A 23,924-nucleotide genomic window follows, 5' to 3' on the forward strand; every position below is an offset into this window, starting at 1 on the left:
GTTTACAGTACTGAAGTTGTATTGTTTTCCTTCTGTAACCATCACCTATCACTGGATGGTGATACTATGTTTGACATTGAGTTGTATGAACTTATCGTGGATCTCTATCAAACGCCATCGACCCTGCTTCCTCCAGCAGTTACAGGTGTTCGTGAGATGATATGGCACATATATGAGATGTCATGGCACAATAACAGTATGACTTGGTATAATAATTCATAGTGGGTTGATCTATGATGATTTTATGGCTATAAAGATTGGCACTGTCCGTGTACAGTTTTGGCATCATGATTCTTTAATCTCAGGCAGCTTGTGATTATGAGCGACATGAACATATATGGCTTTTGACGGTTCATGTTTTTGTTCTATAGTCAATTATTGTGATTTTTTTTGTTGTCTACCATCTTCATTTATTCATGTTACTAGTTACTCCTTCAAGTCAGGTATTAAATGACTTGGCACCGTTGTCCCTTTGTATTATGTGTGAGTTGCACTCTTATTTGGCGATCATACACCTGGTGTATTAAGTGTCAGCTCTTCATCTTGTGTAAAGAAGTGTCTCCCCACATTCAACGAAAAAACCTATTCATTCTAATCGATCATGGAGAGTATGTTTCAACGTGTGAAGTATCGGTTCATGACATTTAGTCAGCTGTCAGTTCATGGTAGTAATTACCGTAAACTCTTTAAAGAGTCCAGTTAGTGCTTGTAACAACAGTCTTTTGATATTCTATCATTGACCTCTTCAGTTATCGAGGAGCATCTATGACTCAGGTGTGTGCTAAAAAGTTAAAGAGTCTCATAACACTTCATTCCTGGTTACTGCATTAGTGTGGAGAACGGTGAAGTTTGTTTAATCAGACAATATTGTGTAGTTGTTCAGTGCTATTGTTATGGTGTATTCAATCTATATATCTGTGAAATGCTCTTGGTTTTTTGTTATTTTGTTATAAATTTAGCCGAAGTCGTCAATCTGTGTACAAGGAAAATAAGGCTTATTGACTGATTTTCTAAAGTCTTCAATAATAATGGAGAGATCTTTGTATTGTTTGAGAGCTAAAGAAAGGATCAATAATCTAGGCTTTTCACCCTCAAGTGGAGGGTCTTCCTAGGATAAGTCTTTTGTGTCCTCTGTTACTTGTGTTTTTAATTTAGTTCATTGCATTTTATGTTTTCTGGTTGAAAATTCAACATGTTATACATTAATAGTGTGGTACAGAAGAAAATGAAGCATAATCAGAATAAGCGGATCAAACCCAGCAGATATAGATAGAATATAAGTAGCAGCAGACATCAATAGAGGTAAAACCTGATATGAGGAATCAGATCAAGATTACTGAATATCACCCCTATTAAGAGTAGATATAGATAAAAGGAGGAAGACAGAATGGAGCATAGGAATTACGGAAGATTTAAAGGAAGGAATACGGAAGTGAATCTTTCAAAGAGAAAAAGATTGTGACTCTTTCAAAATGTGGTAATTGTGAAGGGTTGTGAACATTGCATAAGGCAGACATGATGAAGAGGTGTAACTCTCCCCCACATTGGAAGTTATAAAGGGGAGAAGGGTAGCTGACGAAGAGAGGCAAAAGCAATCAACCGGGAGATAATTTATTACTCTCAAAGGGCAGCAATGAAGGATGGTGAGTCAAGTTTTATGGAAGGTGGTGACATTTTCACTGATGAAGTATTAAAAAGATCGTTCCAATCATTCAAGGATCACTTCTGAATTCATCGAAACCAATCCTTCATCAATCCATAAACCATTAGTCCCTCAAGAAGTCAAGAAAACAATAAATCAGCGAGATCAAGCAAACAATCATCAAATCCACATCAATCATAATTGTTTTGGGATCAAGACAACATAAAATTCAGCAACCAAGCATCACTCTTATCAAATCAATGATCAATCAATCATCACCCACCAATATATCGAGCTAGCTAACATTATATCATCACTCTTCAATCATCTAATCACAATTACATAATCATAACTCAATAATAGCTTTAATCATTGAATCAAAGGAATTCATTCAATCAATTGATCATTCAACAACAATCTAAGGAACAGCAAAAGCAATCATATCTATAGCAAGGTGATCTATGAAAAAGTAGCTATGCATATGAGCATATATCTATAAATATGTATGTGTGTGTACATATACACATACACATATATATATATACGCGCGTGTGCGCACACACACATATACATATATGTGTATGTGTATATGTGTGTGTGAGTGTGTGTCAGAGTTTATGCAGGCAATATATGCTGGATCCCGAATCTATGCATTTATCAATAATGAATTTCCGTGTAAAATAATCCATCATGAGGAAGAGCAAAGAGAGGGAATGGTGAGAGATTCCTCACAAGATGTGGTGCCTCATAGAAATGCTTAAAGACCATAAGGCCACCTCATGACGATGGTTTAGGAACACATGAGGCCAAGGAGGATAAGAACCTAACATGGGCTTAGAGTTTAGTGTCAAGGGCACCCTATTGGAACTCCCCTACTAATCCCACATTGAACAATTGTTGAAGTGAACCAATCATAACATGTGAGAGGTTGACACGACAGAGATGAGCATTCTCAAACCCTTGCCATGTACACCACTCCATGATGATGGTCAAGGAACACATGAGGCCACATAGGTTGAGGTGCTATCATTGGGACTAGGGTAGAGGAGACTTGGGACACCTCATTGTGTCTCCAGCACAACCCTTATTATGGTTGAGCTCCCATGATCATGGAAATTTGTTGTATGTGTATACATATATATTTCTGAACCCTAGAATTGGATATATTTCATGAATTATATCTAGATTATTATCTAATCTGGTTGAAGGTTTCCAAACAAGTTTATCTCATCTTATTTTGAGAGAGAAAATTGTATCTCTAACTATATTTTGCTATTTGTTTCATTTGGATTTTTGAATTTAGGGCGAAGTATAAGGTGGTCCAGAGAGAGAGAGATCATTAAAAATATTAATAATGTAATGTTTCTATAATGGTCAGCTTAGTTCAGTAAGTTTCCTTTTTATTTATGATTGGTTCTTTTAATAAACATCATACTGTAATCTTTTTTTTTTGAATAGAACCTTTTGTCTCTATTATACAGGTTAATTTTATAATAATGCAGTATTAGAGGGGACTGTGATTTTTTTGGTGGATTTTTTGTTTTAACAAAAATTCATTATTTTCCTACAAACTATTTTCCAGAAGTCTTTTGAATGATTTTTTGATAGAAATTGTGGGCAATGCAAGTTTCGTATTGCGCACACTTCTAAAAAAAATTAAAGGCTTTTTTGTGTGCAACTGCAAAATAACTGTGAAAAGCAAGCTTGTTTGGCACCTACTAGTGGAAAGCAAAATGATTTTCTAAAAATTGTGGGTTGTTTCTGGACATATTTCTTTACTTTTGGCACAACTTATGCATTGCTTATGCACAAGGTTTTCTTTTTCACAAAGTATTTCCATGTTGCTTTTCTCTCTTCTGCATTCTGGTTCGGTATGTTCCCTTCTGTTTACGATTGTTTCTTTTTAGAAAAATAACTTGTCATCTTTTATAAATAGAGCCTTTCATATCTACTGTATATTTCAATTTTATAATAACAATCAAATTGTACCTTTTTACATGTAGTACAATTTGTTAGCATTTCATCCTATTCTACCTATGCGCAAATAACTCATATCAAGTCATCCTTTGAGGCAAACTCTTAAATTTTCTCATTTTGAATCTTATCATGGCATCAAATGTTGCTTTTGTCATTTACAGTCAATATCTTTGCACAACGTATGAAAAGACCTTTCCAGTGCACCCAATAAGGCATGAATCAAAGCTTACATGGGGGCGAAAACAAAAAGTTGTGAAGTCAAAAAAATATTGCAGCCCAATGGAGACACGTGTTGCTCCAAAGAGATGCATAAATCTTAGGCATAAAAATATATGTATACCAGAGTAAAGGCAACATGCCTCTTCAAAGAGGAACATAAGGTTAAATTTTGAAAAATGTTTGCCACTGTAGAGGCACATGCCCAATCAATGAGGTGCACAAAAATGTTCATTGTTTACTGAAACCATGTTCGCCAATAGAGAGGAGTGAGCCAATGTGAAGAGATGCGCAATAAGATTCAAACATCAAAATCAGTAGGCCAATGGAAATGTGTACACCTATCCAAAGAGGTACATAATATTCAAATTTAAAATTTGTAGACTACCGTAAGGGTGTCTGCGAATCTATTAGAGCGCAAAAAAATTTAAAAATAAGTTTCAAAACAAAAATGTCAGCATGTGGAAGAGCACATGCCTTGAAGAAGGAATGGAAGCTTTGTCAAAAATCAAAACAAGTGCATCTTGGCGTATGGCCATGTGCCTGAGCAAAGAAGAACACAAGTCAAAATTTGTGAAAGTGTTTGCCTACACAATAGCATGTGCTAGACCAAGGAGGTGCACGAAATTTTCAAGTAAAACCTGTCAGCCAATGTGTAGGGTTCCCGACTCTCCAAGAGGAAGACATCAAGTTAGAAGTCCAGAGTGCTGGCCTGGCCTATACATACATATGCACCCATATGAAGAGATACAAACATATCAGAAATAAAAATACGCAACACTGTGTATAGGCAAACGCCCATCAAGGAGAAACATGTCTTTCAAAATTTTCAAATGTAGTGATATATGGCGGCACATACTCCATCGCGAGAGAGCAAACAATGTCTAAAAGGCAAAAACAAAAGAACCACTAATAGAGAGAGACACAATCCAAAGGACATGAGGCAAGGAAAAACACAAGATGAAGGTCCCAAGTAGCAAGAGGAAAGGTTTTTCAGTTTCAAGGCACCAAGATTGGTCTAGGGTTTGCAACATCGTCAAAAACGTTACCCCAGTCAAAGCAGAAGAGTTGCATCAGAATCACTGCCATCTAGAATTTGCTAAAGTTTACGAGAAATTTGCAGTTGTCTTCAAAAGAAGAGACCCATTGCTGAGTTAACTATAGTAGCTTCAGGTTTCAATCAATACTCAAATGATCATGATATTCTATACTCCTTTCCCATAATTTATTTCAAGAAATTTTTCAAGGTGGAATTTCCTCCATTTATTGCAAACAATGATTGAGAAAATATACAGTGAGGGAGGAACAGGTATATTGTCAATAATATTTATGTAATTACAAACTTTAAGAAAACAATAATCAAAGGAAGAAAGTAACCATAGGATAAATGTCTTATTATCAGAAGCATTTTTAAAATTTGAAAGCAATTCACATAGTGATGCAAATGATCCACTCACCAGAAAAAGCTCCTCTTGAAAGATCAACAAGATCTCGCAAAGCAAAAAAATCACTATTCTCAAGAAGATAACGGCGTGACCGAAGACTGCGTTGTATTGTTGTTCGAGATGGGCATCGCATACATGCAAGCATTCTGCTCAGTTTCTTTCGCATCTCCATAACGTGAACCAGTACAGGTACCTTTGAAAATATAAAGGGATTAACTGCGCTAACACAAAGCATGGGCTGCAAACAAGATAATTGTTTGAATGTTAATAAAATAGGACTATGATAACAAAAGATTTTATATTATATTTTATGTGAGTGTATAAGTTGAAAATGAGGATAATGTACAGATTCACTCAATCTCATTAACTGCAAAGTAAATAACGAACGAAACTGTCATGTCCCCATTTTAAGATAGAATTTTAATAGCAATTATATAACATAATATTAGTATATAAATAATAATAATAAATTCATGTGAAAATAAGAAATAACAATTAAATATATATCATCTATTATCAATAAAATAATATTTAGTAATAATGAAATAACAATTAATGAATAAATTAATTAAATTAAATACAAGCGAGAATACTGGAGAAAGTATATTACCTTTCTAAATAGAATTTAATTATAAACAATAATAAACACAAAATAAATAAGTAAATAATATATAATATAGAACAATATAAATTCACTAAATCTAATGGAAACTCAAGAGATGTAATAAAGACATGTGACTCCTTGAAATTAAGATATAAAAGGCAGTAGAGTTCATTTTAAAGAGAAAAGAAGGTGATGAGAAGATAGGATTAAAAGAAGGATTACTGGAAGAGGAAATGAATGAAAAGATAACAAGGAAGTGACTTTTCAAAGGGTTGTAATGATAAAAGGATATGAATCTTCAAAAGGGTTATGTTTATGATTGGTTGTGACTTTTCAGTTTGAAAATATTATTATGAAGTGTTGTGACTCTTCAGAAGGGTTGTAATTATAAAGTGTTGTGACTTTTTAAAAGGATTGTCATTATGAAGGGTTGTGACTTTTTGGAAGGACATAGATGACAAATAAATCAAGATTTATAAATTAGTATTGAATAAGAAAAAATAAGAAGAATTGTATCAAAAGGAGAAAATAGAACAAGGTAACAAAAGAGACATACTCAAAGACCTCTCGGCATATATTTATTGTGAGAAGCAAGGTAGTAATTTTAAAAACCCACAAAACCAGTAATAGTAAAAACGTATTTTTTATTTGGGCAGTGAAAGTCATTGTATCAGATTACGTCGTTTCGAAGCAAGCCAAGATGTTAAATGGGTTTCATGCTCCAACTCTGAATCTTACACTCTTAGTACGTCTGAATATTTTTTACACTAAAATAAGAGGTATGCATAAGTAGGGGCTTGACAATCATGTTGTGAACATAACACACTGTAACATAAATTCATATCCTCAAAATATGTTTTTATCCGGAAACACTACCTGGTCATAAATGGAATCTAGATATGCTTTTGATAACTGACAAACAGGACGTGGAGTGAAGTCCCAGTGTTGCAGAACTCGAGCTGGCAGTACTGAAGTTTCATTTAAGTGGCATGAAGTGCAGAGTAGTTGTCCAGTATACTCACAAAGACGTGGTTTTCCCCAGACCAAAGTTTGCACAAATTCTTCCATTAAACCTTTTGCCATATCCAGGTGCTTGTAACAACCTGAACATGAAAAATGTTGTTCTTCCAACAACTGCTTGAAAGATTTATGTGGATGGACATGAACAATAAGCCCTATGGTCTTCCCAAATGTGGAATACTTCAAACCATCGCCATCTCTGTAATCACTGGTACTGAGCTCGCCAAGTGAACTAAGTGACAAATCTTGGAGAGAACTACAACTAGACTCTTTTTCATTGGGTGTTATCCTAATATTTTCAGATGCATTACCTTTCAAAGCAGCAGTTGTATCAAAAAGGCTTTTCTGTGGCAGCAAAAACCAAAACAATGGGGGCGCTGAATCAAATGGACTTCCTGCAGAGAGAAGAGACTGTAAGCATTCTTGAACAAGAGCACTTCTTTCACTGATGACATCAGGGGAAGCATTTCCAAAAATCTTACGGGACTCTCTTTCAACGAGTTCCCATGGAGAAGGAAGATTCACTCTGCTTTGACCACCAAAAGTCTTTTTCAACTGACGATAAAGGCCAAGGAAATCACGGTATCTCCTCTCAATCTCCCATTGATTTCTTCCACTATGAACTTTTATTAGATATATGGTATACTCCTTTACACCAACCAACCTTTCTCCAAATGAGGCTCCTCCTTTTCTTTGCTTTGCCCCAACAACTTCAATCCAATCAATTCTTAAGGTAGACTGCATCTGCTCTGAAGCATTATCATCATCTGGTGTAAAAGTACCTAAGCCTTCATTTTTATAACACTTGGAAGATGGCTTAAACTGGCTTCTATAGGTGTGAACATGCATACCTCCAACACTTCCAACTGAATCAAGTAGCACATCCTCCATGTCATGAACAGTGTCAATATAAGATTCATTCACATCCAGCTCCTCAACATATCGTGAAAGCTGCCAAATAACATAAAAGCAGAAAACTGGTCAGTATTGAGCAGAAACTATGGTCCAATTCAAAGCCTAAAATAATGTTTATAATGACAATATTCATATCACTTGTATCGATTCAAGATTCCTGATATTTTTTTTTTAAAAAAAAGGAAATGTAAGGTGTACATGCTAAGAACTATTAGAATGCGCATTAATAATTAGACTGTACTTGAATATATTTATTTTTAGTATTGACTTAGTAATTTAGAAAAAATCAAGTCATGATTACTATGTAGTAACGAGTAAAAAAACATATTTAATTGTTCAATTCAAGCATGGGTTGCCTATCTCCATCTTCTTTCAAACTTTGTCTTTAAATTTGTTGTCTATTATTCAATGAATATCACAATAAACACACAATATGTATGTCTTCTGATTTTCTCCCAAAAGCATTCCACTTCTAATAATGTTTCCATGGTATGAGGAACTAGAGGTGAGGTATTTGGCAAAATATTGTTCGAAGAATAACCAGCATCAAAAATGTCATATGGATGAACACATGAGATAAGAAGGCAATTCAGTCCTTGGAAACAAAAATTTATGCTATTAGGAAGAAATTAGGTCAAATTCCAAGGCAGGCAGATGTGAAAGAGGATGATATGAATTGAGCCAGAATGCAGCCAGAGATTTCATTGCACTATTCTAATGCCAAGAACTCATTGATCTATCTGCAGTTCATTAATGTTTGGAGTCTGCCTTTTTCCATTTAAAGAACCTGGAAAATTTCTATAAGAAGTTAAAGTACATGATAGAGCCAACAATTGAGTCTTTTTCAAGAGGAGAAAATAGGGAGTAAATTGACCTTAAAGTAGATTATATAAAATTCTAAGTAAATAGAAACAAATAACTAAATATCTGCACAATTGACTGGCAAATTATAGTACATTGGATTCCTGAAGCTTCATGTGACAACATAGTATGGAATATCCCCTTTTGGAAATCACCTTATACTTCCCGTAAATTCATAAATCCACAATGAATCAGAGACAAAAATATAGTTAGAAATGTGATTCTTACTTGAATAAGATAAGCTGTATAAATATCTTAAGTCTGATTTTTCATATAAGGTTGATCTCTTAGATGGATCTCTCTTATCAAATGGAGTTCTTCAACTTGATCTGCTCTCAAAATCTGAATAATACTCTTTCTTGTTGCTCATTTTTTGGCTTGGAATGAAATCTTCTATACACTTTATTGGTGAAAGGGTCACCACCTTTCATTAGAATTGAGTCACCACTTTTCATTGTTGCCTCTTCAACATGGCTGCCTTTCGAAAATGTCACAACCTTCCACAATGGCCACCCTTTGGATGTGTCACAACCCTTCATAGTTGGCCCTCTTTGGAAGAGTCACAAACTTACATAATTACCACCTTTTCAAAGAGTCAAACCCTTCATAACTTTTCCCCTTTAAAGAAATCACTTCCTTATTTCATTCTCATTCCTTTTTTCTCTTTTGTCAATTCCTCCTTACTTCACACTGTTAAGTAACATGGATCGGTTTCTACAAATATAATGAACCTGTCATTGTTAGGTGCGTTCCAAATGCAGATCCCAATCTCTTATAAATATAAGAGTAGGAGACATGTCTCTATGATTAATCATTATTAGTTAACAATATAAATCACAATATAACATATGTATTATATATAGTATATATGTATAATATAATATATATATAATATTATATATATAGTATAATTATATAATATATTATATCAACATTGTATGTTAAGATTAAATCATTCCGACTGTAGCTATAATCTTAACACTCCCTCTTAGTTAGGGAGAATTGATAAAGAACACATTATGCTCTTAAGTATATGAAGAGATATCATCTAAGTATGATATTCCTGGAATGGTATATTTATGGATATCAACATAAATTCATCAACACACACATATATATATTAACATATATTACATATGGAATTTGCTTCAATTCACTATGAGGCTAAATTTCTCAACACTCCCTCTTTAGCAAAGAGAGAATTAAAGCAATTATAATACAAGATTTGAACACCACCTTAAGTGTGGTCTATGATAGATTTAAGTTATGGTGTCCAGCAAGATCTAGCCCAAAGAACCATAACAAATTGGATTTCATGGTGTCCGACAAAATCTGGCCCGAAGAACCATGATGAGTTGATTATCAAGGTGTCCAGCAAAATCCGGCCTGAAGAACCATGATAAGTTGGTTATCAAGGTGTCCAACAAAATCTAGCCCGAAGAACCATGATAAGTTGGTTATAAAGCTGTCCAGCGAAATCCGGCCCAAAGAACCATGATAACACTTGCTCCAACACATTTTGGTGTTAGGAGATAGATCAACTATTGATAAGGTCGTCACCTTACAATAGTAACCTCACACATGAAAGATCGTCACCTTTCATAACACACAATTGCAAAAATTTAATCTTTCTATGACAACAACTTAATGAAGTCTGTTATGATATATTCGTTATCATTACTTTCAACGCTCTAGGACAACAATTTAATGAAGTTTGTCATGATAACAAGTCCAATACTTTTAAGATTGTCATCTTATAATGATTACCTTCTGTTAATATATGTCAATGAAAGATTGTCACCTTCATTACATATCATATGCGAAATAATAACCACCATGAACCAAGTCACAAAGGGTGGTACAAAGGCTTTCACCTTAATTTTCTCTCACAACGAAGAATGCATTACAAAGAGTTTCACTTAGAGCTTCTCCTCGTAGAGAAGATATCATTTACAAAGGATTGCATCTTAAATTCTCCCTTGGAACATCGATCCTAGAAAGTCAGGTCCTCTAGTTACTTCCTCAGAAGCTCTCTTCACCCAAGGATGCCTGTCAAACTCCCTCTGAATCTGATATCAATCTTTAGATTTTCTAGTGATAAGTCAATACTTCCTCATGATATACATAGGAGTAGGCCCAACAAAATCATGCAGTCACACACATGTATTTCTAGACTCCCTCTGAGTATCAATAAACTAATCTCCTGCGTTGCTCTAGAAGAAGTGTCATACTCCCTCTTAATGTAGAAGAATCTCATAATCTCAATCATCAAAGCTTCAAGAGCCTCATTTTATCCATCTTGATCATCAGAGTTTTTGGAGCTACTATTATTAGATTGAGTTTGCACAATATTAGGCAGCATATGTAAAGTACCAACCTTCTTTTCCAGTAAGAATATCCTCAAGCATAAAGGAAAAGATCAAGGCAAATAACCCTTATAGTATGTATAGAATTACAAATAAATGAGAGACTACAAAGAGTAGATAAATGTAAAAGATAAGAATAATTGTTTGCACATAAAGATTCAGCTATTGTCTTTTTAGATTATTTGAGAATGGAACATCTCCCCTCTAAATAAGTGGGAATGGAACATTGATTATTATTCCCCCCACAATGTAAAATTTCCACTCATTCTTATATTGTTGAACAATTTTGTATCAAATATGACAACTCCTAAGTTCCAACTTGCTCTTTTTATCCATTGAAAGTCCAAACATTCATTTAGCTTAACAGTAGAAGCAAACATGTCCTTTCATTTTCTCGAACTCGTCCACAATATGCCAATATCTTGATTGAGTATGATTGTACCACATGAATGACTCTACAACTCATACGTTGAATTTCATTCATCAAAGAGAGACTCAAAGATGGTTCAAATGAATTCTTAAAAGCTTCATTAACGTCTCACAACAACTCAAATTTCCTTTGTTCAATGCAACAGTATTTGTTAGATCTTTTGATTAAGCCTACATTATGCATCACATATGATCATCATCATATATCAAGGGGCAGGCCCATTAGAATCACATAGTCACGAGTATATTCATGAATCAGAATCATCTTGACTACTACAATTTATCGATCACTAAAGACTCCATCTCAACATGGTTTACTCCCTCTAAATCAATAAGATTGAGATCACCAAAGGTTGACTGATTTACATCCTCTATCTTCTCCCTCTCTTTCAAGGTTGCTTCTAATGAAATGTCAGGCTCCCTCTTAATCTCAATCTCCCTCTTTTTCTTGCAAGAACATTCTCTGAGGAAAAGATCAAAGCAAATAGATCTTATAGTATAAAATATTTTAAGATTTTATTTTCTTTAAAAAAACTAAGGTGATCAACTTCACTTAGGTTTATAACAAATTATTTTTAAAATATATTTTACTTTATAATCACCATCTATACTTCAATTTATTCAATAACAATATTAGTAGCTCACAATACTACCCAATTTTTTTAATATATTCATATTATATTATATGTTCATAATCTAAGGAAACTTATAATAAATTACCAGCACTTACTTTGCCTTCAAGTGATGATCTCACCCTTACCTCTTTGTATGCATCGTGCCCTCTCATTTATAATAGCCAAAGGTCTCCAACTATTTCATTGCAATTTGGTAATTTGTTCGTCTAACATTTCTGGAGAGGAAGCCACTGCCCGAACCATTACCCTTGTTGAAGCACATGCATATTTAAACTTAGGGTATACCGGCTTTCCCTTCCCACAATTTTAAAAGGAGTTTGGACTGTGCACTCGAGATAAATGGAATTGGTCCCCTTCAGAATATCAACTATATAATGTTGAATCCTAGTCTGCAATGCAATCGTATTCGCACTTTTATGCATTGTTTCGTTGTTATGGGCTCCTTATCTAATATTAACCTTAATACTTATGGGGCATTCTGCCAATCGATGGGTATAGTGGTTCCAACATCTGCATGAGATATATTTCTAGTTTTAGATACTTCAGATGGTCCTTTTCATTACCTGGTACGGATATTATTCAGGGTTGATGACATGGCATTTTCTCTTCCAAATTCTTTTGTGTGTGTGTGGGGTTCTCATTGTCAAGACAAGAGACAACCATTTTCTTATTCTTTAGACAACCTGTCAATGACCCTTTACCCTCCATCTATGTCTAATGAATGACACTTTAATGTCTCATCGTCACTTATGATTCAACGCCTCATCTTATTAATGTTGTCCAATGTGGATGTAATATAGTCCACCTACCCCTATTCTAGTGACGCTTGTCTTTCAAGAGAAGTGCTTTCCTCAGCACACAGGGGTATGTTGATCGGAGTCCCCAATGTCAAAATACATATTCCAACCCTTTTATTATATATTGTGCCTTCTTATTTGCTTATATTGGTATGGCAGTGCGGTGACTTGAGGCTTGTGTTGACACCAAATAATGAACTGCATGGGACATAAATTCACTGTTGAAGCCTTTGTCCGCAAGTTGAGGTCTACGTTTATTGGCAAACTGTGCAAGAGGAATCTTTATATATGGTGATCATCTGAGCAGTGATGAGGATTAATTGGACTCGCATTGGCTGTGTGAGCAAAAAAAAATGCGTCATCGCCAAACTCTATGATAGCTGTGTGGAATTTGTACAAATGGAGTGTTGATGAGCTTTTTTGTTTTCACAATGGTTCATTATCGATCAGATTCTTTGTAATATGTATTGAAGCCATTCCACAATCCGTGTGTCATATATAATATCGAATGAAACTCCATATTCTTTGTTTTTCACTGTTTCATAAATAAATCATTTTCTCACATTTGCAACTTGGCTTTGATACAATGTTAAGTAACATGGATCGGTTTCTGCAAATGTAATTACACTACCATTGTTATAGGTGTGTTCCAAATGCAAATCCCAATCTCTTATAAATATAAGAGTAGGAGACATGTCTCTTGTGTCTATGATTAATCATTATTAGTTAACAATATAAATCACAATATAACATATGTATTAATATAGTATATATGTATAATATAGTATATATGTATAATATAATATATATATATTTAAAATATTATATATATATATATATATAATATAATATAATATATTTAAAATATTATATATATAGTATAATAATATAATATATTATATCAACATTGTATGTCAAGATTAAATCAATCCGACTGTAGCTATAATCTTAACACTCCCTCTTAGGGAAGATTGATATAGAACGCATTATGCTCTTTAAGTATATGAAGAGATATCATCTCAGTATGACATTCCTGGAATAGTATATTTAAGGATATCAACATAAATTCCTCAACACACACATATATATTAACATATATTACATATGGAATTTGCTTCAATTCACTATGAGGCTATATTTCTCAACACACACCACCTCTTTTCTCTTCATCTCTCCTTTCAAATGAAGTTCTCTTCTCCCTTTTTATATCTCATGCTTCACTAACTTAACTAAATTTGATTATGTTAATGTTTTAATTTTATATTTTTATTTTTATTTTTCAATATATTGTTATTTATATTTTTTTTTTATATTATATTATCAAACGCTATTTCAAAATGGGGACATCACGTAGTACAACAAATAGATGTCTTGCAGCATAAATCCCACCTCTCAAATTTTCCATAGAGTTGTATCTTGTAATTACAGTCATGGCATTGTGTCTTGTTCTTGAAATTCCTTGTCACACTACAGTTTGTTTGACATTTGCAATCATATAGTTCATTTGATCTGTTCTGTTGGTCACAAATTTGAATATGCCTGTGTTGTCCCAAGGAAAAACCTAGGCCTTGGACCATTGGTATTAGAACATATTCCATATCATGTCTAAGAAGTATTGGAGTTCCTCGTTGAATCCAATTTTGCATTTTAAGAGCCTAATCACATGAGATATTAAAGGAATCTTGTTCTTTAAACTCAAAACTATTCATCATGTCTCCCTTTACTATCTCAACAGAAGAAAAGTTTACAGCCTTCAAAATTGGACCTCAAAAGAGCTATAAGAGAGGTACTTGTTGACCAGCTTACAAGACATTTTATGACACATCATGAGGCATCTTTGAATAGAGATAATGGGGCCAAAATGGAGTACCTAAGAACATGAGTGGGCTATGATGCGCTTATGACTAATAAAAGGAATACATTATCATTAGCCTGTGAGCTCATTTTGGGATTAGGATGTTAGATTTTGCCGAAGAATTTAGGCACCACATTTTCAATGTTTTTAACTCACAGTTTCCTAATTACCATTTGACAATATCGTGTTGCCCTCAATAAAAAATCAGTGTGCTACATGAGAGACATCCATCATCCAAAAAGAATCATTTACATGTCAAGTCAAATTCATAAATAGCCATATTTGGTCGAATTACAAGTAATGTCAAAGTCCACAATTTCAAATTAACAAATGCTTTTAGATTGTCCATGGTGATAAATTCTTGGTGAATGGGATGTGAACAAGCTGATACTTGGTGCGGGTACAATTCGTTGGCTCGCCCGGGCAGGGTTCGAATTCTAGGACCCGAGTTAGAATTTAGCACCCTGATGAACGGACCAAAGCGAACTGATCTCGCCCAGATCTAACTAAGGTCGAACTTCGGTGAACTGGGCCCCACAAACAGCCAAAAAGTGACTTTTTTTTGCAAATTTTATAATGTTTTCACATCTTTAACCCTAAAAAGTGTAAGTGAAAGGCTTGTGTTGGCTTCTAACTCTCATTTGTGGTGTGCAAGTAGGTTATCTTGTCCTAAGCAAGAGCAAATAGGTGGTTGAGCATGACTTTGGTTGTGCAAGGAGTTGAAAAATTGGTTTGTGAGATATCTTGAAGTTCTTGTGCCTCATTCCTACACCTTTCCAAGCTTACAATGAGTTGAATAAGTCTTTGTTTCATTTTCTTTTTGTTTTATTTAAGCTTTTAATTTTTTTTATTTATCTTTCATTGCCAATAAGATCTAGCCATTGTTTTCTATAAAAATTCATTCTCAATGTGTATACAATTTCTTGCCATAGCAAAAGGAGCTACTACAATGGGATCTCCCTTTTCCTCAATAGGAAATATCCAACAAAGAATAGAATCTCATTCTAAGTCTCCTTCGTGGAAGTATGTGGATATTGTACGTCCTCTTCCAGGAGGTGGTGCTTTATGTTGGAAATGTCACGGTTGTGATGTAGAAAGGAATAGTTCATATTTTCGTGCGGTGGGCCATTTGTGTAAATATACTGGAAGAGGAGTCAAAAAATGTCCTAGAAAAAAAATGCACTTGGGCCAACAACAATATTAAAATATATTCAGTAGCATTAGAAAGTAGACGAGAGAGAAGAACGTAAGCAAAATACCATTGATGGCAGTAGTAATAAAACTATAAAAAAAAAACAAAGGGAACAAAATCCACCAAAAATGTTGTGATAGAAGATCACCCCTTCTATACTAGTTCATCTTCCCTTGATTCTCAAAATGAAGCATCCCTTACACACAAAAGAAAGAGACCACTAGAAACTGCATTTCAAAATCAGAGTAGGGAAATTGCCGACATTGATATGGCAAGATGTTTGTATGCAAATTGGTTGTCTTTTAATGTTCTCCGCTCTCCATATTGGAAGAGGATGTTGAGCAGTGCTACTAAAGCTCCTCCAAGGTATTCAAGCCCCAAATTTGAAAGAGTGTGAACCACCTTGCTAGATCAAGACGTCAAGTTGATTGATGAGCAACTGAAGCCCATAAAGGATTCATGGATTGAGACAGGGGTAACAATTGTTTCAGATTGGTAAAAAGATGCTACAAATCATCCATTGATCAATGTTTTAGCAGTGTCCCCTAAAGGGGCAATGATTTAAAGCAGTGGATTGTGAGGGGCAAGTAAAATATGGCCCATTTATTGCTAATACTCTCATCTCTACCATTGAAGAACTGGGTGCTAGACACAACCTCCAAGTCGTAATGAACAATGCAAAGAATTGTAGAGCTGCTGGTTTTTAGGTTGAAGAGAGATATTAGTGTATTTTTCAAACACCTTGTGCAATCCATTCACTCAATCTTATGCTGCAAAAGATTGGGAACAATATTGAGTGGATCAAGGAGGTATATGTAGAAGAAGAGGACATTCAAATGTTCATCACAAACCACCACATGACTCAAGGAATATTCAAAATGTTCTCACATTTGGAGATATTGAAGGTAAATGAACTTGAATTCAAGTTACTAATTTCATTTTTTTTATTTAATCTTATCTAAAGTGATGATGCAACAATAAGATCTTTTACTCAGATGAGATCTCTGACATTTCTTACATATAGTTGCAATGACCTCTCCTCCCACAATGACCTCTCCACCCACGATATCTATCGCGATCTCCCCCGTCACCTCGTCCACCACCGCATTCCTCCTGTCTACGGTCGTTCATGGCTTCCGGAGATAGTGTTAACACGACCGCCTGTTGTCTGAGTTTTATCCGTATTTGCTCTTCGTATTTTTTGCTTGCTATCAAAGGTGTGTTTGATAGTGTTAACGCGAGAGTCTAGTGTCTAGGTGTTACCCATGTTTTTGTTTCACTACTTCTGCTTGACATTGAAGGCGTGTTCTCTCACTGGTTACAAACCCTTTGGTACGAGGCATGTTCTTTCTCTTCCTTTTCCTGTCCCTGCATGCTATTTGTGACGTTGCATCCCTCCTCCCGACGGCCGTTTTCTTCCTCCTTGTTTTGGGATTGTCATGTCTTCGCAAGTGTGACTGTTGTGGCTGGCTTAGCTGATGTGACTATGGGCTTTTGGCGACTACGGGTTCCTCTCTGCTGAATATACACGTGATTTCTTGATTTTTCTTGCCGTGAAAGAGGTATACTTGCATCACTAAGTTGTGTTCCTCTACGAATGCTCTCTTGGGTCCTCGTTTACTGGTTTTATGTTGCTTTCCAAATATGGCTGACAGTGGGGACTCTTCTTCAACACAAGGCCAGCAACTTCTCACCTATCAATAGCTGTGTGATAGGATTTTCAAGCTAGAAATGGACAACCTGCAGTTAAGAGAGCAAGTTATCTCTTTGACTAGTACCATTTCTGAACTCAAGACTACCACAACCTCCAATTCATCTTTGATCCAAAGGTTTTCGGATATGTCACCTCTGAGACAGCAAGTCTGCAAACCAATATCGACTCCATTATCGCGCAACTCGAGGGACTTAATGCCATCAAAGAACAACAATCAGTTATTGCAACAAAGCATTATTCTCTAATATCTGCAACCAAACAGAAAGTTAAGTCATAGGCCTCCCTTTGTAGTAGCACAAACACTACACCTCTAGCTAGTATTGACAAGATGGTACAAGGGAAGATCGAGGATGAGCGGGTGAGACGAGTTCGTGAGCTCAATCTACGGGTTCATGGACTCCCTCCTACTCCTGATCCTCTCTCTGTTGGACGCTCTTTCCTCTGTGATCAACTTGGTCTTACTGACATCAAGTTGGACAAGTGTTGGGTTGGTCATGGTGACATCCTATTTATCAAGTTTCTCTCACTTGTCAACAGGCTCCGTGCTCTTAGAGCTAAGAGGAAGTTATTCTCTCTCCCTTCCAAAATTTTCTTAGATAAAGATCTCGCGAAGGATCAGGTTACAAAGTTGAAACATGCTCATGGTGTTGTGGCTGAAGTGAGGTGGGCTAGTAAATGGGCAATTATCAAAAATCTCAAAGCAATTATTCAGGATTCCCCCTCCCCAATGATTGGGAAGAGAGACAGGCCCCCAAGGCCAAATGATGGTCCCACCAACAATTGGATAAGAGGGAGACCCCCACTTGCTCCCTTCTTGTTAACTGCTAGAATGGTAATGGCTCTTTATGATCATTACCCGGTCTTTTGTGTGATGTTGTGGGGTTCGCAGATATTTTGGTCAACACTGAGACTCATGAGAGTCTTGTGCGTCCTCTTCTAGGTGTTACTGGTTATCAATGGTTATCTATATGTAGGGAGGAGGTTCGTGCTTCTAGTGGGGTACGTGGTTCGGGCGGTGTGGCTTGTTTGATTAGGGATGATATTTTTAGCGACACTTCTATTGTACACTCTAATATGTTTGCTAGATTCTTGTGGGTCCGCATTGACCATAAGTGTTACCATCAGAGGGATCTCTTTTTGGTTGCTTGTTATTCTCTACCAGCTTCCTCCAATTATGCTATCCATGGCACCGATGACAAGGACCCTTTTATTGACCTTTACAAGACTCTCAATTTGTTGCTTTAGGGGACATCATTATTCTCGGTGATTTCAATGTGAGGACCAGAGAACTCCAAACTCTGCTATATGACCGTAGCTCTAATTCCATCTGCTCCATTGAGATTGATCCGACTTCTTTGGGGTTTCAGTGTTCTTCTGATGATGCTCTTGGGTCGTTCTCTTGTTATAATCAACATTTGCTGCAGCTATGTGAGTCTTCTGGTCTTGTGATCTTGAACGGTCTTTCCTGCTTTCTTGGATCTGATCTCTTCACTTGCTGGCCTCATTGTGGTGGTGCTAGTGTTGTTGATTATGCCCTCACTTGTCCCTCCTTCATTCCTTGCATCCACAGTTTCACCATCTTACGCCTTCCTCTTACAAATCATGCTCTCCTTAATATTCGTACTCGCCTTTCTCCTCTTGTCTCACCCCCTCTTCAATCACCTCATCTCCCATCTGTCACTGCTCGCTCACCCATTCGCTTCCGCTTCCTCGATGGTGATTGCGAGCTCTTTTCCGCTCATCTTTCGAGATTCCTCAACCCTGCGTGTTTCTCTAACTCGTGTGAGGCCGACTCCATGTTTGACTTGCGACAACTATCTAGAAGTCCGCCATCCTTTCCATTCCTCACCGTCCTTCATTGCCCCTCCGCAGCAAACGTTGTAATACTTGTCCTATAAACCAATGGTTCGATGCGGACTGCAAAGCTTTCCATTGCTCTGTGCGTTTTTCTTTTGAGGCTCACTCCCCCGACTTTGCTCACCTTCGTTCATCTTACCTTCATTTTCTTCGTAGTAAGAAACGTTCCTTTACTGCTTCCCAGTGCAAATCCCTTTGTTCCACACTGATCTGCAACCCCCAGCTTTCTTGGCGCACTCTTTTCCCCCACTGCTCTCCTCTGCCCCCCACCCTCAACTTTCACTCCCTTACCTCTCACACCATGGCTCTTTATGACATCCCTGGGCAGCCTTCTATCCACCCCATTCCACCTCCTTTCTGCCACTTGTTCACCCCTTCTTGCATTTTTGAGGCCACCAGATCCATGAAATGTAGCAGTGTTGCAGATGAGGAGGGATTCCAAGCTGAGCTCTTCAAGTTCAGTGCCTCGGTTATGGGCCCCTATCTCTCTATTCTTTCCAATAGAGTGATTCACACCGGGTTTCCGAATTCTTGGTCTAGGCATCTGATTTATCCTATCCACAAGACCGACCCAGTCTCTAATCCGAGGAACTACAGAACCATTATGATTGGACACACGTTTTCCACACTGTATACGGCAACCCTTAATGCTATGCTATCTAGTAAGCTTGACAAGAAAGGTTGTAGGGCTAAAGGACAAGTTGGTTTCCGGGCCGACTATCAAACTATAGATCACATCTTCACTTTATGGGCTATTATTGAGGAGGCTAGACACAGATCGGAGAAGGTTTAATGTTGCTTTGTTCATTTTCGCAAGGCTTTTGATTTTGTCCCTGGGATGGCTCTTTTTGAGAGGCTTCAGGAGATTGGTATTTCTGAGATGCTTCTTACCACTATTATGAGATTATATGAGACTGTGATTGGCAGATTCAAAACACCTGAGGGTTTTTCTGATCCAATCCATAGCAGCATTTGGGTCAAGCAAGGATGTCCTCTCTCTCCTACTTTGTTCAGGTTATATATTGATGAGCTTAAGGACTTCCTCCTAAAGTCTTCACTCCCTGGTGATGGCTACTACCTACACCAGGTCCTGATCTCTATTCTCCTTTTCGCAGACGATGTGATTCTTCTTGCTTCCTCTCCAAACAGTTTACAAAGGCTTCTTGATGGCTTGGCTTCCTTTTGTGATCAGCGACAACTTGTGGTTAACCTGGGCAAGACTCGGAGCATGATATTTAATTGCTTAAAGACTTCTCATCTTCACTTCTTTTTTCAAGGTCAGGAGATTGAGATCACTTCATCCTATACTTATCTGGGGGTTAAGTTTTTTGGACCACGGTTCAGTATGAGACCAGCTATTCAGCCTAGAGTCAACAAGGGTATGAAGTCTCTTGCTATGCTTGAGAAACAGTGCTTTAGACATCACTTTCAAGATACCTCATCCAAGTTATCCCTCTTGGACTCCCTTGTGCGGCCGACAGTTCTTTATGGGTCTATGGTCTAGGGCCCGTCTCTCCTTGGCTCTAATTGGGCCTCGATCAAGCGGGTTCAAACATTGCTTTTACGCCGCATCATTAGATGTCACAAGTTCACTCCTCATAGTATCATTCTTGTTGAGTTCGTCACTCATCCTTTTAGTCTTGCGGCCATTTTTTATCTAATTTGGTTCCTCCATCGCCTGCGTGGTTTTGCGGATCTGGTTAGTGAACATGATCAGTACTCCTACTTGGCAAATTGTTCTTTGGTTACTACTGCGCATTACGAGTCTAGTTCTCGTGCTCACTGCTAGTATGCACGAGCTTCTTCTTTGCTGGGTTCGATTGGGATTGATATTGACCGCCTCCCCCCTTATCAGTTCTCGCTGAATGCCCCTGCTCATCTTCTCCCCTCACGGTAGGAGTTAAATGAGCAAGTCAGACTTGACATTTATGTACAGTACATTGCCACTACCTGGGTTAACCCACCTAGAGGTTTACGTCCAAGGATGTCCTTTTATGCGGAGCACTTTTTGGAGATTTCCGATGGAATTATTGTTCATCCTAGCTACCTTTCTTGACAACGCTCTCATGCCCTGCATATTTCCTTGGGATCCTTCATAGTTGGTTCTCACCATCTTCGGGCTCAAACCGACCATCATATTGACAGCGAGAATCGGATCTGTAAGTCGTGTACTTTGGATGAGATTGAGACAGAGACTCACTTTATTTTCCGTTGCCCTATATACTATGAGATCAAAGGGAGATTTTTCTATCTATTCCGGGAGTGTTTCTCTCTTTATGATTTTTTCAGTTACTATGATCAGCGGTGTCTTGCATTTTATCTTTAGGAGTCCACTATGCTCTGTGATAGTATGCTACAGTCACTACTTCCCCACAGGCATACATCTACTCAACTCATTACTGCCTTTTTCACACCCTTATCTCCTTTGCATGGTCTAAAAAGATCATCTAGTTCCACCAGCTCTACCGGTCATTCCAAATCTGTCAAATCCCGTACTGGCTATTTGCAGCAACGACACTCCTCTACAAGTTCCCAGAGATAGAGCAGAGATTCTACCCATCGGCAAACATATCATTCTGTGACAGATTTCTTTCTGCCTAGAAATGACTCCTAGTCTTTTTTGCGACCTTCTTTCTAATTCTATGTTTGTTTTGTTTTCTTGTATGCTTTTGTTTTTGGGCACCTTTGTGTGCTCCTGCTGTTTTCAGCTTCACAATTCTAATCCTCAAGTCCCATAGACCTTTTGGTGGTCTTTTGTTGGACATTAATATCATTATCTTATCTTACAATTTCTGATTTTTTGAATGTGTAATGTGTATTCTTTTCTAAAGTATGCATCTAATAGTTGTATTTTTTTGGCTCTATTTTATGTTACATGTTAAGACATTTTTCATCAAATTTAATCGTCTTGAGACGACTTGTGCAAGTGAAAGAGGCACTTTCCAATATGATAATCAGCAACAACTAGGTTATATGGAGGCGAAGCCACTGTGAGAGAGCAGACAAAATAAAGCTTAGGATATTGGATGACTTATGGTGGGATTGTGTGGACTATCTCTTTAAGCTCACTGAGCCCATTATGATCATGCTTAGGTATGCTGACATGGACAAGCCTTGTCTTGGAGAGATCTATGATCGCATAGACTCAATGCTTGAGAGGATCAAGCAAATTGTAAATGAAAAAGAGAAAGATACTCAAGAGACCTTCAAACGATTGCAAGCAATTTTTGTAGAACGATGGAACAAAATGACCAATCTACATTTTCTTGCCTATGCATTGATGCCCATATACTATAGCATCCAATATATTGATCTACGAAGAATCTACCACCCTATAGAGATTCAGAAGTGTTTGATGGATACAAGACAACATTTGAAAGACTCTTTGATGATGATGATATGCAAGATTTGACTATGGATGAGTTCATACAGTTTGTGGATGCAAAATCTCGAAGTAATGGTGCTCTTCTTCATCGGTTTAGGAAGGATTCTCATAGTTGGTGGTACCTCCACGGCCAAAGATTTCAAACATTGCAGCCCCTTGCAATCAAAGTTATATCACAAATAAGTTTAATTTTTTTTTAAATACTACTAGTTTACTTTGTCTTCATAAATTGCTAGAGATTATAAGAATCGAGATTAATCATTCAAATTTTATTTTAATTGTTTACCTTGTCATGTCTTCATAGGTTGCTAGTTCATTTGCATCAAAAAGAAACTGGAGCACATATAATTTCATCCACACAGTGAAGCACAATAGGTTGCAATAAAAAAAGAGTGGAGAACTTGGTATTTGTGCATTACAAGTTGCATCTCCTCTCACACAAGAGTAAAGAATACAACTAAGGGGAGATGAAGAGGTGAGATGTAAATGCAAAGCTTGTGGATTTGGATGCTTCTGCTTCTGGGCTTTCAATTGAAGATTTTAACGCCAATACTATTATTGCTACTACTAATCCCATTGGCCTTAGCTCTGTTGTTGAGACAACTAATGTTGAAAAACAAGAAGGAGAAGAAGAAGAAGAAGAAGAAGAATAAGATGATGATGGAGAAGAAGATGAATATTAATAAAATTTTAATCCATTAGTTTAACTTGAAAAAATGATACTTCTTTTTGATTGGTGACTTGAAACAATGATACTTGAACTTGTTATGATTTAATTTTAATGTTTTGAAACTTTGTTGTTGAACTTGAAATATATGACAATATTATCACCATTCAAGATGCTATGACTCCAAATTTTAAAGTTTATGGTGTTTTTGTTGTTTAAATGAAAATCATACGATTTTATGATACTATGTGACATTCTAAATTTAACTTATGCTTCTAGGCTTCATAAATATGTATGTATATAACTTTTAATAATTTTTACATGTTTTTGTACGAGCAAACCCAAAC

The 23,924-nt window shown here is 36.5% G+C and overlaps 1 protein-coding gene across 1 annotated transcript in view; it reads right to left on the minus strand.

Moving 5' to 3' along the window:
• Positions 1 to 23,924, minus strand: part of LOC149543324 (uncharacterized) — an 81,805-nt gene that overhangs the window by 16,084 nt on the left and 41,797 nt on the right. Inside the window, exons 2-3 of the mRNA XM_089798154.1 lie at positions 6,761 to 7,855; positions 5,293 to 5,518 (exon numbers count right to left, since the gene is read on the minus strand). Of these exons, the coding sequence (XP_089654280.1) occupies positions 5,293 to 5,518; positions 6,761 to 7,855 (1,321 nt within the window). The remainder of the gene's footprint in view (positions 1 to 5,292; positions 5,519 to 6,760; positions 7,856 to 23,924) is intronic.

Source organism: Cupressus sempervirens, chromosome 8 (genome assembly GCF_028749045.1).
Source record: "Cupressus sempervirens isolate cs-2001-9-10 chromosome 8, ASM2874904v1, whole genome shotgun sequence".
NCBI lineage: Eukaryota > Viridiplantae > Streptophyta > Pinopsida > Cupressales > Cupressaceae > Cupressus > Cupressus sempervirens.